The sequence below is a fragment of the Dendropsophus ebraccatus genome, chromosome 4 (genome assembly GCF_027789765.1).
Source record: "Dendropsophus ebraccatus isolate aDenEbr1 chromosome 4, aDenEbr1.pat, whole genome shotgun sequence".
Taxonomy (NCBI): Eukaryota; Metazoa; Chordata; class Amphibia; order Anura; family Hylidae; genus Dendropsophus; species Dendropsophus ebraccatus.
In genome coordinates, this window is record NC_091457.1 from 35,222,275 (window position 1) to 35,237,417 (window position 15,143).

Below are 15,143 nucleotides of genomic sequence, written 5' to 3' on the forward strand. Positions count from 1 at the left end.
CAATAACACAAACCTGTACAACTCATACCACTGTAGTTTCAGGTGTGAACTTACCCTAATGCAATCCTTGCAACTCTCCAGTACCTGAGTCACTGTAAAATGTAGTTTTGTTAACCAGTGGTGGTCCTATTGTTTGGGACCGATGTTTATATATCAAATGTATTAAAGGGGTTATTCAAGATGATAAAAGCAAAAACAGCATCCCCCTGTCATCAGGTTGTATGTGGTATTACAATTCAGTTCCATTCACTTCAATGGAGCTGAACTTCAAAACCCAAACCCAGACTGAGGACAAGACTTCTTTTATATCTGGAAGAAAGCGTTAAGGTTTTTAAGCCCCTTTAAGATTTCCAGTAAATTAAAACAATGTCAGTACTCTTAAACAAAGCATCACTCAGACAGGATTGTTACCCTTATTTTACTCAGCAAGAAGAGTCATGCAAAACATATCGTTTTTAAAAAATAATACATCTTTCAGTATTATGTTTGTTTAAAAAGAATCCCTAATACGCACCGGACCTAACTATCTAGGTACTAAGCATCCTGTTATACAGTCATGGACAGTGGAATCGTACGAATATTCAAGTCGATTTCTCTATGACATTTCTTCCTTTTCTGCTTTTTATTTCTTCTTAAAGCTAATGACTATGTGTGCGAATGAGTATACGGTATCGCAAGTGTAGACATAAAAACAGGACATATTTCTGAGACCCAGCATTTAATTCAGCAGTGAACAGGTTAAATATCATAGTCACCCCCGCTCCTCCCCCTTCCCTCCGTGAACTAAACAGATCAAACGCTGACCATATTAAATACCAAATAAATAATACAATAAATAATTATTTAAAAAAATAAACTTAAAAATGAAAACATTGCACGCAATATATTCATATTTATATATACTCTTTGCGAATAGGCTATTTTAGACCGTTAATAAGAGGAACAAGGCCTTCCCCCCCCTACACACACACCCGAATACAGAAATATTCTGCTTCTATTTTATGGTGGCTAATGGATATTTCTTTACTTGAACTCAGAGAAGAACATCTGAGATCTAGGACTCTGTCTGGTGGGCTTATTTAGAGGGGTGGTATTGATCCTCATTTAAAGGAATGTCACGGTCTGACTCATGCTCACAGTAGAGGTCAGTCTATATTTCCCCGGAATCCTTTAAAAAAAAAAAAAAAATTAAAAAAAGTCTGTCTTAACCTAGTGGCCAGGTCATCTCTGCAAATCATCGTTTCTGCTAAAAGAAACAAGAATTTAGTGGTTTCGGAAAAGTGAGGGTTACACAGATCAATGACAAGAATAGGGTTATATTTGATACAATCATATGTTCCTTCGGCCATGTTGTAAACTAGTACGATACTGGCTCTTTACCTAAAAGACACCTTTTTTTTACCAAGAACATGGAAATAAACTGTTAGATTATTGTCAACTCTGGACATGATAGACACCAAGTGGACATCTTATTGCAGTAAAATCGAACAATGTAGCTACTGGGTATCTGGCTTGCTAGGTCTTGACTAATTTTTATGGAGGCCTAAGCTTGACCAGAAAAAGCCTTTAACTTTATGTTCAGTCTTCTGGCTTTGTAGCAAGCATAAGGTCCTCATGGTCAGTTCAGCCAGTCCAGCTGACCACAGCACTGTTCAGTTGTCTGCTGTGAAACCCAGAATCCTTTGCTGTGACAGATGACAAAGGGGACAAACTGGAATCGGAGATGGGTAATTACCATCAAGCCATTTGCTGCTGAAGATGAAGCCGCTTCTTTTAATCCATCTAGATGCATATGAAATGCTTGTTCATCTTGTTATTCTTCTACAACCGGGGGAAAAGATTGATAGACGACGCAAGAATTATCTGCATAGGGAAAGCTAGATAAACATGAATCATTTGCTCTGGTTAAAAAATAGGTTTCCCTCTGTAATATTCCATGAACAATGCGGCGGGATCACAATGCAACTTCTCGCAATCACTTCATTCAGCAGCTTGAAATCTTTCGGAAAGTCTTCGGATTGAAAGAAAGTATCTGAGCCAATGCCAATTGTTATGTAAAACTTTCCATCGCAAATTATTAGACTTAAACTCATTGTCTTTCATGCATTTTTGGAATCCATTATTTCTAATTTCTTTCAATTCACCATCTTACTCAAAAGCATTGATAAATGGTTGTGTGCATTCCTAGGATGCAAGCCTTCTACTGGCAGGTGACAGGACAGGACAGGCTACCTTGAATACTTTGCGCCCATGAAGCCAGCATGGTGTTAAGTCCAGAGACTGATGTTGGTTTGACATTCTTTTTTCTCATATGCTTTCTTATAAGAGTTGCAGTCTGTGTGGTTGGGGGGCAGAGGTGGTCATTGGTAGTGGTTCAGAAGTGGCTTCCCAGAAGCTTTGTCTCTTATTGACAGAATAAAGATGATTGTTGGAGAGACTTTCCCAGAAGTCTCTGCTCTCACACAGAAAGTAACAGACAGGAGACACAGGCCTTTCCAGAAGCCTCTGTTTTTACAAACAGAAAGTGACGATGATTGAGTATTAAGAAGGCTTTCCCAGAAGCCTCAGCTGTCATGGTCAGAATATGACTGAAGTTGATCTGTGACAGGCTTGCCCGGAAGCCTTTACTTTGACAAAGAGTGATAGGTCCAGGGAACTTCCCAGAAGCCCCTGCTTCCACTGGACAGAGAATGACAAATTGGTTCCGTATTCTTCTCCAAGGAGCCTTTCACATGGTAGAGACCGGTGCAGAGAACCTTCTTCGTGTGACTTCACAATTTGATAAGACGTAACAAGAGATGGTCAATGGCTATTCCCAAAAGTCTCTGATGTTGCCAAAGGGGGTTAGTGATTTGTACACAAGCCTTGAAAATGTATTGCCCCCCCCCCCCCTAGGAAAAGGAAATGCACCAGCTACATCATGAAAAGAAGACCTGTAATGCTCTAAACCACGTGCCATCGAAGGTTCAATGATAACAGCGGCAGCTGCTGCTTTCCTCTTCTTAGGGAACAAGTGAGGAATTTTTTGAAACAAAGAGAGGGTATAATATGGGGAGGAGGGGTGCGGATTGGCTGCAGTGGTCTTAGTGGAAAGTGGTGTTGGGGTCTTCTAACTTTTGCTCCCTCGGCTGTGCTGTAAATTAAGCTGGTTCATCTGCGCTTCTTCTAGGCCATTCAATTTTTTAAGCCGAAGTTCATCCAGTTTTCTCCACAGCTCCTGACGATCTTTTTCTCGCTTCAACTCCCTGTAGGATAAAGTAGACAAATGTAGTGACTTACGTATCAATAATATACACATGTAATTTATAATAGGTGTATGAAAGATTTTCCTTGAAAACCACATTTCATCACTGCAGGCATTTCATATGTGCAGCTACCCTGGGAAGCTGTTATCTATAAAAGCTGATTATAGTAATTCATACTAATTTATAAGGGAATGCACTTATTCCTATGATGGCTTACTGATAGACTGCAAGATGTGGTAAACCATTAGGGCCAAAATCTGGTGATCAACAAGTCACCCTCAGGTCTTTAAGGCTATTTAAAGTGAATGTACCATCAGTACATTGGCTTTAGGCTTTGCACATGGATAGAACGGGCCCGGCGCAGGGTAGCCGGTGCCAGGGTCACCAGCCAGGGGTGAGGCACTGAACGCCTGCCCGTTTCCAGTGGGATGAGACCCCCTCTATGATGCGGCCCCATTGATTCTAATGAGGTGCAGTGGTTTCCTCCCACTGGGGGTGGGCTGGCCCACCTCCTTGGCTTCAGCCTGGGGCAGTGCCCGGAAATAGAATGGTGCTGTCTGCAGGAACTGGGCCACGGTTCAAAAAAAGGACCGTGGCACCATTCATATGCAACATTTAAAGCGAACGTACTAATAGTACATTCGCTTTAAGGTATACGACCAGTTTAATTTGCAGACATATATCTTTCCTGACCTCCCTATACGAAGGCATGTTGGCCTGGTCAAGAATGCATGTGTATTCAAGTGGAAGTAAGCTGCTGCCAGACACCTCCGGTGGCCTATCTTTACTGCAAACAAAAATATGTAGAAATTTAACAGCCGATCCCTCTCTCTGCGATCATCTTTTTCAGGAGAGGCCACCTTATAGGCCAAATTAGATGGTTGGCGAGTCCCAACTAAACTGGAAATTTCGGTTGTGTGGATGGCCATGTATTAGTTGCTAGGCAGTAATAGGGTTGAAATTTTTTATTCAAGGGGGGCCATTGCTCTCTGTTCCCCCTCTACATCTGTCTATATGACTTACTGTTGTCTGTCCAGCTTATATGATGCTGTCAGTTCATCAAAGAGTTTACCGTTCATCTCCATGAAAGTTTTTAGGACATTGTAAATCAAGGAGACAATTGTCCTGTAAACACACAAAAAATAAGTAAGATAAAGGATGAAAAAGCAAAAACCATACATATTTAGGCTGGGTTCCCACTACGTATATTTCAGTCAGTATTGTGGTCCTCATATTGCAACCAAAACCAGGAGTGGATTGAGAACACAGAAAGGCTCTGTTCACACAATGATGAAATTGAGTGGATGGCCGCCATATAACAGTAAATAACTGCCATTATTTCAATATAACAGCCGTTGTTTTAAAATAACAGAAAATATTTGCCATTAAATGGCGGCCATCCACTCAATTTCACCATTGTGTGAACAGATACTTTCTGTGTTTTTAATCCACTCCTGGTTTTGGTTGCAATATGAGGACCACAATACTGACTGAAATATACGTAGTGTGAACCCAGCCTTAGAATGAAATACATCCTAATCCTAATGTGCTGCATAGTGTTGTACAATATATATGTACGGCTACAAGTTTTATCAACGCCAAACATCATGAAGACGGCAGTATTATGGCTTTGTGTAAGGTCTGCGTTGATGCATTGTACTGTATTTCTATCTCCAATTTTATATGCAACCATATTTTCTTAAGAATCTCTGACCAATATGGAATTCAAGAGAAAGAAAAACTGCACCATGCTACTTCAACCACAATATAGAAAAGAGCTCTATGGACTCTCTATGTGCCACTGTGGTGTACTTTGTGACTTAAAGTGTTAATGGTGTAGTGTTATTATTTCCAAAAACTTTTCATATGTCATAGAGATATGTCAAAAGTGTCAATTGGTCAGGACCCCCAAATGATTGAGAGAAGAACAGGGAGAAGCAATTGGCTGAGTGCTTCTCTCCCTGTCTCTATGCTCACTGCAAGAGAAGGGCCCCATAGATTTCTTCTCCCTGCTTGTTCTAGTGATCAGTGGAGTGTTTCAAGGTCCAAATCTCTGATAAAAACTTTAAGAAACACAAATGTAATAAGGGTTACATGCAGGAAAGCTTTTCTAGAGGTTTGTTAACTATAAGGCAGCAAAAGCACAAATCACTGACAGGCCCAATAACAATCCATGTATGAATGCAGTGTATTTCTGGTAGAGAGACTTACGACCAATCTTCACTTCTGGGCAAACACTTACTGGTTCCAATGTTCTTTGGAGACCTGGTAGAGAGTGCCAAATATCAGAGGCAGGATGGTGTGACAGTTCTCCTCTATCAGACTAAGGATGTACTCATTGTTCCAGAAATAAAGTGCCCGCTCAGCGACCTGAGAGATAATATTCAGAGATGCAACATCATGATGAGGTAATAGTCAGGATCATAGAAATGAAAAAAGGAAACAGACAGTAAGCAATGGATAATCAATCTATCTATCTATCTATCTATCTATCTTTTATTATGAACCAGTACCTAAAACGGGACTGCATACTCAAGATGAGTCTGCACTTCTGAGAGAAGGGTGACCAGATGAATAGGTAAGTTATCAGGGCTACATTGATTTATGCTAATAGTAAATAGTCCCTCTGTAAGCCAATGCGAGACATTACTACTTTGCAGGTTAGTAGAGACGATGGAAATACTGTTAATGGTTAAAGGAATTTGTGGATCCAGCATGTGTGTTTGTAGCCTTTATGACACAGTTGAAATGCATTCATTTTTGTCTGACTAGTTGTGGGCCATTCGTCCACGCTATTTATTATGGCAGAAAGTGTGGATAAATCTATGTAACCGTCATTTAAATGTCATTTTTCAGCAATCAATCAGTATCAATAGTACAAGCGATTTTATGAAACTTTGTTATAAGTTTTATTAAGTAAAAGAGTTGTCTTCTGTATTCAAAAAGCTGTTTTCTTACCTCCCTCCCTCACAGAAGAAGCAAGATTTCTGTGTCCATTATGCTCTATGGAGGGGCTGAGGGGGATGAGTGAGCACAGAGAGGAGACAAACAGCCCTGCAAAACACAACATCCTGCCATCTTCTCTCTCCAAGCTCCCAGAGTGACCTTTCTGACATGTGAATCCAGCGTTTAGGGTAGTTTCACACTCACCATATCGCAGCGGATTTTATGCTGCTGATCCGCAGCAGATTTGATCTAAACAACTGAACACAGCACCAAATCTGCTGCGGATCCTGTACGTGTGAATGCACCCTCTGGCTATGTTCACAATACGTATATTTCAGTCAGTATTGTGGTCCTCATATTGCAACCAAAACCAGGAGTGGATTGAAAACACAGAAAGGATCTGTTCACACAATGGTGAAATTGAGTGGATGGCCGCCATATAACAGTAAACTGCCATTATTTCAATATAACAGCCGTTGTTCTAAAATAACAGCAAATATTTGCCATTAAATGGCGGCCATCCACTCAATTTCAACATTGTGTGAACAGAGCCTTTCTGTGTTTTTAATCCACTCCTGGTTTTGGTTGCAATACTGACGGAAATATACGTAGTGTGAACCCAGCCCCAATATGCCCAGACAGTCTACAAACTGTTACTCATCCCCCCTCGGCCCCTCCCCACTCTATAGGTTATAATGGACACAGTATAACCCATCTTCACTTTGCTTCTCTGAAATGAAGACCATTTTGCCTGATAATGAACAGATAAGAATTGAGGGGGGAGGCTGGGAAACAGCTTTTTGAGTACAGGAAGAGACTTTTTTGCCTAATAAAACCTATTACAGAATTTCTTAAAACCGTTTGTACTATTGATTTCTGCAAAAAAAAAAAAAAAAAAAAAGGAGTACCAAGTGCTGTAGGATGCCGTACAGAACCTGTATCCTCCATGGCCAGCCATATGTCATTTCTTCTTGAATCAAAGCCCCGCAAGAGGTAGCCCCATAGGGTACCTGAGCCTCCTTTCCATTGTGCAGTGTTCCCCAATAAACGTATCTTTCTCTCTAACATTGTATTATATCTATATCTATCTATCTATCTATCTATCTATTTATGCATATATTAACAAGACTTAGATTCATACCTGGAAATGTGGGCTTGAGACACAACGGGCGATTTGCTTAAAAAGTGGTTCCTGGATCTTGACAAACTGGGATGGTTCAATGACATCCAAAATCTCTTCCAACTCTCCAAGGAACATCACCTGTTAGGAGACAGCATGGATTATAGTGCTAGTGAGGTGTCACAGCTGTAGGTTAGGAGGTCAAAACAATGTGGTCTATCAACTGGCACCATTACTGATTAAATCTTTGGCGCAGCAACAACATATACAGAGAATGGAGCTGGAAGCAGATGACTTGCTACAACTAGAGCTCAGGTTTCATTTAAGCGAATGGGAGCTTAGCTGCAGTAACCCAGCACAGCCACTACACAATGTATGGAGCTGTCTGCTTCTTGCCCCATTTTGCCAGGGGCGGATTAACTTTGCCATAGGCCCCGGGCTGTTCACCAAGCCTGGGCCCCCCCACCCCACTGTAACTATGGCAGCACTAGCCTGGCGTTCATAGTACAGGACAGATAATGTCATGATGTCCTGATTTGTGCAAAATTGCCATTAAAAAACAGTGATTTTTTGCAAATCATGGCGGAAGTGTAGCCAGGAGACAGTACACCACTGAAAGTATAAGTCTTTTTGGGTGGTCATGGGCCCCCCAGGAGCTCAGGGCCCCGGGCTGCCGCCCGAAACGCACATATTATAATCCACTACTGCATTTTGCATATCTATATGATAAAAATAAATAAATCTGTCTGTCCTCTATAGACTTCCGAATGCTCGTCCTTGCCAGATGTACAAGAGAGGAGGGGGATGGGGAAGACCGCCCCATAGAAATCAGTGGGAGAATTTCCACACTTTACACACAGGTAACATCATTAGAGCTGTGTGTCTCACCAGCAATGCACAGGAGAGGGAATTAGCCTCAGCCAGAGCTATAGACATAATTGTGCAGATACAAGGAATCACAGTCACAGATATGACAGCCAGGCCTGGTGGGAGCTCACGAGGAGAACAGACCCATAGAAATAAATGGTAGAATGTTCTGGAGATCAGATTTTACCTCACAAAGATGATGTCAGGGTCTGACCACACCCCCCTCCTCTCACACACAATAGTTGGTAGTTGGGAAGGTATACTGAAGCCTCAGCAAGCAATACGATTACTACTTTTATTTTCAAAGGGAGCTGGAATCTGATTGGTTGCTAGGGCAGCTGCCTCATTTCCTTTACAATAGTTCAATGAAAACATCTCCCATTCTATCTTCTGCTCTTTGGGCACTTTCTACAGCCCGCCATTAACCCCTTAATTGCGCCCACTGTGACGTTCAGGTGTAAGTGACAGGAGCAGCTCCTGTCACTTACCGATCAGGACCCCTGGCAGCATGTCTGTGGGGGTCCCGATCGCATTGCCTGACTGCTGGGGGTCTCTTACCTTCCTCCGTATAGTCAGGTATTCAGTCTTCTGATAGAGTCTGCCACAGGGAAGCTCTATCAGAAGATCGCAGATAACACTGATCACTGATCTAATGTGTGTATGTAATAGTCCCCTGGGAACTTAAAAAGTATTAAAAAATGAATAAATAAATAAATAAATGTTTTTAAAAATGTGCCCCTCCCCCAATAAAAGTCTAAATCACCCCCTTCCCATTTTTTTAAATTAAAACACATATAACACAATTAATTAACATATTATATGTCGTAACGTGCGTAATTGTCCGATCTATTAAAATAAAACAATAACGGCGTAAGCAAAAAGCGGTAAAAACAAACACCAGGATTGTTGATTTTTATTACAATTTATATATATATATATATATATATATATATATATATATATATATAAAAAAATTAATAAAAAGTGATCAATACATCTGATCTACACAAATGTGATACTAATAAAAACTAGAGATAATGGCGCAAAAAATTATGCCCCATAGAGCCCCGTAGGTGGTAAAATAACAGCACTATAGGAGTTACAATAGGGTCATTGTAATCACATCTATTTGACCTATAGAATAAAGATAAAATGTCAGTTTTACTGGAAAGTGCATTACGTAAACACGGAAGCCCCACAAAATATGCAGAATTGCATTTTTTATCCCAGTTTCACCCCATAAATGATATTTTTGGGGTTTTGTCATTAATTTTATGGTGGATTGAAAGGCACCATTGCAAAGTACACCTGTTCACATGGCCCTGTAATAAAAGGTTATAGCTCTTAGAAGCCGAGGAGGAAAAAACGAAAATGTAAAAGTGAAAATTGGCGCGGTCCTTAAGGGGTTAAACTTCACGTCCGCTTTTTTAATGTACATTAATGATGCATTGAGGGTCTGTTCTTACTGTCCTACTTCTAAAACCCTCCAGCTGCTACAAAACTACAATTCCCATCATGCTTGTAGAGACAAAGCCAACCTCCAGGCATGATGAGGTTTGTAGTTTAGCAGCAGCTGGAGGGCCGCCCGTTCCCCATCCCTGTTCTAGAAGATCCCACAAGTGTCAAGACACCTAGAGATGGATGGAAAATCAAAATGTCTGGACCATATAATGCATTAAGGTAGCAGGGAGCATCCTGGGAAAGTGACAGAAGATTTTTCAATGCTTTCATTCTGAAATGGTATATGCAACAATACTGACAGTGGTAAGGAGATCATATAGTGACATTTATTCTGGGTATCGTTCAATGTCTTTGTCTTTGTATGAATCTTACATTGTGAGCATGTCGATATATATTTAATATATATGACCAACAAAATTTCAATTGCCAATTTATATTGGTTAATAAGGTGCAAAATTGTTAGATTTGTGGTTTAGCAATCCCCGGAATAAGACAGATAAGCTATCGCTAGTATAACTGTTTCCATGGATACCAGCGTTGCTAAGGAATGATGGGCACAATAGCTGTGTGATCATCAACTGATAGTGACACATAACACCAGAGTGCCTGATATATTACCTAACACGGCCCTGGACTCCGAGAGCGGCTGCTGCAGACACCCCCACATTGCACTACTGGATCATGTCACCATTCTTTCTAAATATATCAATATATTCTATTAATTTAAGAAATCCTTGCACTGTAGGTAGAAATTTAGTGGCAATAAATATCATAGTATACTGTCTTCTGTAAAGTCCAGGGCCCAGGCCACAACAATTAAATTCACCTTGTTGGCACAAATTGTCCTCCTTATATTTAGTAGTAGTTTTGGCATTTTATAGATCCAGCTTGCCTTCCTATAATTTGTGCAGTAAGGGTATGTGCACACTGCAGAATGGCGACAGATTACACATTGCGCACTCCGCAGCTCGCACCCGCTGTTGGACTGAGGCGGGCGCGCGCGTCTCCGCCCCTGTCATAGACTCCATTCTATGCACAGGCAGATTCCATAGTTCGTCCAAAGAATGAGCACGTTCATTCTTTGGACGGAGGGCAGAATCCGCCAGTGCATAGAATGGAGTCTATGACACGGACGGAGACGCCCGCCCGCCTCAGTCCGACAGCGGCTGCGAGCTGCGGAGTGCGCAATGTGTTATCCGTCGCTATTCCGCAGTGTGCACGTACCCTAAAGGCTTGGAATGCTCCTTTTCTATTTATTCACCCTTTATCATTTCTTAGACATTGATTTACCTCTTTCTGGGTACAGGTCTTTGGCCAATATTTTAACAAACCTCGAATTACCTGAAAAGAGTAAAAAGGACATTGTTATCGCTCCTGAATGGCTGATATTTATCAGTCTACGGCTAGGTTTACACTATGTAAAAATGACATTGTTCAATGCCAAATCTGTACCAACCCTTAAGGTTATCATACACTTAAAGGGAACCAATCATGCTGAAAATCGCCCTAATGGAAACGTGCTGGCACATCACCCAGCAAGCTTCCCAAACATCCCCCTGTACCCTCCATGCCCCCCTCTATTAGACCGTATTCTTACTTTTATGATGTCCCGCGCTGTATGTAAATGCCGGGCAAGTAATCACAGTGGGCGTATCTAGTTACGGTCCTGGGCGTATCTAGTCACGGTCCTGGGCGTATGCAGTCACGGTCCTGGGCGGTGGTATCGCTGTAATCACGCCCAGAGGGGCGTGATTGAAAGACCAGCGTTCCGCCGACGTCACCGTTCCACGTCGGCGGCGCAGGCATGCCGCGCATGCACTGTACTGCGGGAGAAGATGCTGACGTACTGCGAAGACATCAGCACGCCACCGACGTAGAACGCAGGCCCTGGGTGACGTCGGCGGAACGCAGGGGTTTCAATCACGCCTCTCTGGGCGTGATCACAGCGATTCCAACCGCCCAGTACCGTGACTAGATACGCCCACCATGACTACTTGCCCGGCATTTACAAACATTGCGGGACATCATAAAAGTATGAATACGGTCTAATAGAGGGCGGCACCGAGGGTACAGGGGGATGTTTGGGAAGCGTGCTAGGTGATGTGCCAGCACGTTTCCTGCCGACTGCTTTCTAAAGTGTATATGTTCTCAGGGAGGGAAGCCACCACCAGCTTCCCACCACCAAATGTTCACCTGTGTGTATAAGCACCTTTAGAATCCACTAGTCTGGTAGGAGCCCTGAAACATTGCCTTGTGTAGATTCCTGTACTCATATTTATATAGATACAAACCCATTGTAAGTGATAACACAATGGCACTTACATGCTCTGTTAATGAAGAGTCTTTTTCCAGGAACTGAACGGCACAATAAGCAAGCTGTGGATAGAGAACATGAGCTGTTAGGTGGAAATTGTATAAGGGTGCGTTCACACCTACAGGATCTGCAGCAGATTTGATGCTGTGTTCAGTTATTTAAATGAAATCTGCTGCAGAAAATCAGCTGCAGATCCTGTAGGTGTGAACGCACCATAAATCATGTATTATACATATGGAACTTTTCGTTTTACTTTAAAAATTATTATTTTATACATTGTTAGTATATTTAATTTAAAAAAAAATGAAATGCAACATACCAATAAACCACAATCACATTGATACTTTCTATAAAAGGGCAATACTATCAGGGTTCATAAACACAGTGCCTGATTAGGGACTATTCTGCAATGGAGGGACAATACGGGTCAATAGCAGATTACTGATAAAGCTAGGTGCATTAGGTCTTATACATAAGATCCCACTCCTAAGTCACCACAAAGAAAGCAGATGTACAAGCTTTAAGCACCCTTAATCATTAGATGCCACTTCATGGAACATATGGGCATTCATCTCTGGGGTTGCTTCTAGGACATGAGGGGAAGCTTCTCTCTGATCACATCTCTTACCTGTGCATGAAATATGGAAAGGGATTTTGCAGAGTGCAGAGGTATCAATACTCGGACAAGAAACTGTTTGTGTTCAGATTTTAGAGGTAAAGCAAATCCATTGATGATACTATACAAAATGAAGAAAGGAGGGTCAGTTTATATTCACTCTTAGGATAAAGATCTATCTATGAGGACACTTTTAGACAGACTAACAGAAAGGCATTGAAATCAATTAACTAACATAGTCTCATCCAGTCGCACAAGGTAAGAACTTTCACCTCTGGCAAAAGGATTTTTTTTACTAAAAGTTTCTTTACTAAACAGCTATTATATTGTCAGTTATATTAGGTATATATGTGGAGCTTGGGTATTGGTTTTATCACTTGTTATAACTATTCAATGTCTCTTTTAAAGGATTGTAAATGTTCTTGATTCCCTGGACCAAGCCCAACCAAACACACTTGTTAACTGTATGAAGAATTATAAGAAACCGAGAAAACCCCTTTAAGAGACTAGTAATCTGAGTTTAGTCTGAACACTAGCCACTCACCTGCCCAGGATCTCAAGCAGTTCGGCCACACCATTAAATCGTTCTGTCTCATAGATAAATCTGCAACACAAAAGAAACATTACTTGATACATTGAACAGAGCAACCTCTCATAAAACCTTTGTTATGTTTTAGACTTTATGATCTCAGTAAATTTTTGGTAAAACACTAGGAGCTTAGGAACCCGGGGACAAGAGTGTTAAAATATTTGGATCCAGACCAATAAAATGTTTGCTTGATGAATCTATCTAAAGAGCTTACCAGAAGTAAATTCTTCTTCTTGTTCAGTTGGTCAGGCCCCTTAGACTACAGTGCATCCCCTGGTGTCTATGAGATCAGTAGTAATTTACCAACATGTCGGCCCACCTAAGGGCCCTATTACATGGGGAGATTATCTGCTCAATCAGGCCGATTCAGGTAGATAGCTTTCCGAGTAATAAAGGCAATGATCAGCCAAGGAGCTGATTGTTGTCTTTCAGCATATTAATAGGAGGTGCGCAAACGCATATAGAAAATATTAAAGTTTAAAGCTATGTTCACACAATGTTTTTTTCCTCTCCATTTTTGAAAAGAAAAAAAACAGACAACGTTCGTCATTTTAAACACTGTGTGCATTGGAAGGCTGTCATTCCATTGACTTTAATGCACTGCATTGAAGTCAATTAAATTGCAGCAAAAATGGACGCCTTTTTTGTATATTATAAATGTAGTGAGCCTTAAACTTACCTGTCCACTCTGCCCAGATTCTACAGCCATCTCTGAAGTGACCAATGTCATGATCAGTGATTGGTGACCTGCCTGTCACTTCAGAGACAGATGTTTAAGCTTCAGGAGCAGCTGTGGTCAGCGGGAAAAAGCTAGAATGACACCGGGGAGCAGGGAGAGGTAAGTATAAAACTTTATTATTAACTATATAAAGAAAAGCTTCATGGATATTGTTAATGATGCCCGACAGCCCTTGCCACACATTAATTAGGCTGTATAATAAGCCCTTTAAGCATATGTCAGTCCTTGCCACTCACTTACTTGGGGTATCGATTTGGCTAATACAGTCCTAACAGGGCCCTTATTTTTCTCTTACCTCTTATCTCTAGATTTTATTTCCAATAGGTTGATTCACTGATAACCAGCCTTATACTGTCATTATGATTCTGTAAATACATGTACACATTATAGTCCCTACCTGAGAAAGATATTGTTGCACTGTTTTCTGATATAAGCTCTGAGTCCCAGAAATTTCCCATAAACACGATGCAGAATAGTCTTCAAATATTCCCGCTCACGGGGGTCCTCACTGTCAAACAGCTCCAGTAGCTATAAAATTACAGAGATTATATTAGTAAGGAGGTAAAAATCCCAGCAAATTAAGACCTCATTCAGATGGGCATATTGTATATGGGTTTATGAGTCCATTGTGATCTATGAATATATGCCAACATTTACATTTCTAAAATCTGGAAATTTGCCAAAATCAAGTCTGCTGGTAAGTATTATCTATAGTACTACAAGTTCAGATCAATAGACCTCAAGATATAAAATTGAGTACAATATACCTGTCTGAATGAGGACTAAGATACATTACTATCATACAAAACATCTTAGTAATGTCTCGAAAATTCAAGTGATTAGCATAGTACAGGAGCAGTAGCAATTTTAGTTCCATATTTACAATTTATAGCTATTAAGAGAGACAAATAATGTAGAAGATGGTAGAAGACAGACAGTAATGCAAACTGGAGAGAAGGTAATATATCTGTCTGCATAAGAACGGTTACCTAGTAACATCAATATTAAGTATGTTTGTGCTGATTGTAGTAATTACACTCAGGTCGGATTATGTTGTGAGCTCGGAGCATCGTACAGTGGTAGAGCAGCCTGGTTTGTACTAGAACTAGGTTACCAAGTACACTCACCATAAGGACAAACTTCTGGTCCACGTATCTCTTGGCCAGTGAAGGCTGGAAGTCCTGACTTTCCAGGAATCGGAGAAAGAATTCATATACCAACTAGAGATAGACACAAAGTCAAATAA

The 15,143-nt window shown here is 41.0% G+C and overlaps 1 protein-coding gene across 2 annotated transcripts in view; it reads right to left on the reverse strand.

The window, feature by feature from the left end:
• Positions 1–419: 419 nt before the first annotated feature.
• The window catches only part of PPP2R5B (protein phosphatase 2 regulatory subunit B'beta), a 93,288-nt gene continuing 78,564 nt past the window's right edge, over positions 420–15,143 (reverse strand). For both annotated transcript variants that reach the window (XM_069965525.1, XM_069965524.1), the window contains exons 5-14: positions 15,025–15,117; positions 14,295–14,425; positions 13,114–13,173; positions 12,582–12,690; positions 11,962–12,015; positions 10,930–10,980; positions 7,333–7,452; positions 5,488–5,615; positions 4,269–4,370; positions 420–3,245 (exon numbers count right to left, since the gene is read on the reverse strand). In XM_069965525.1, coding sequence (XP_069821626.1) covers positions 3,110–3,245; positions 4,269–4,370; positions 5,488–5,615; positions 7,333–7,452; positions 10,930–10,980; positions 11,962–12,015; positions 12,582–12,690; positions 13,114–13,173; positions 14,295–14,425; positions 15,025–15,117 — 984 coding nt within the window. In that variant the 3' untranslated portion in view covers positions 420–3,109. The remainder of the gene's footprint in view (positions 3,246–4,268; positions 4,371–5,487; positions 5,616–7,332; positions 7,453–10,929; positions 10,981–11,961; positions 12,016–12,581; positions 12,691–13,113; positions 13,174–14,294; positions 14,426–15,024; positions 15,118–15,143) is intronic.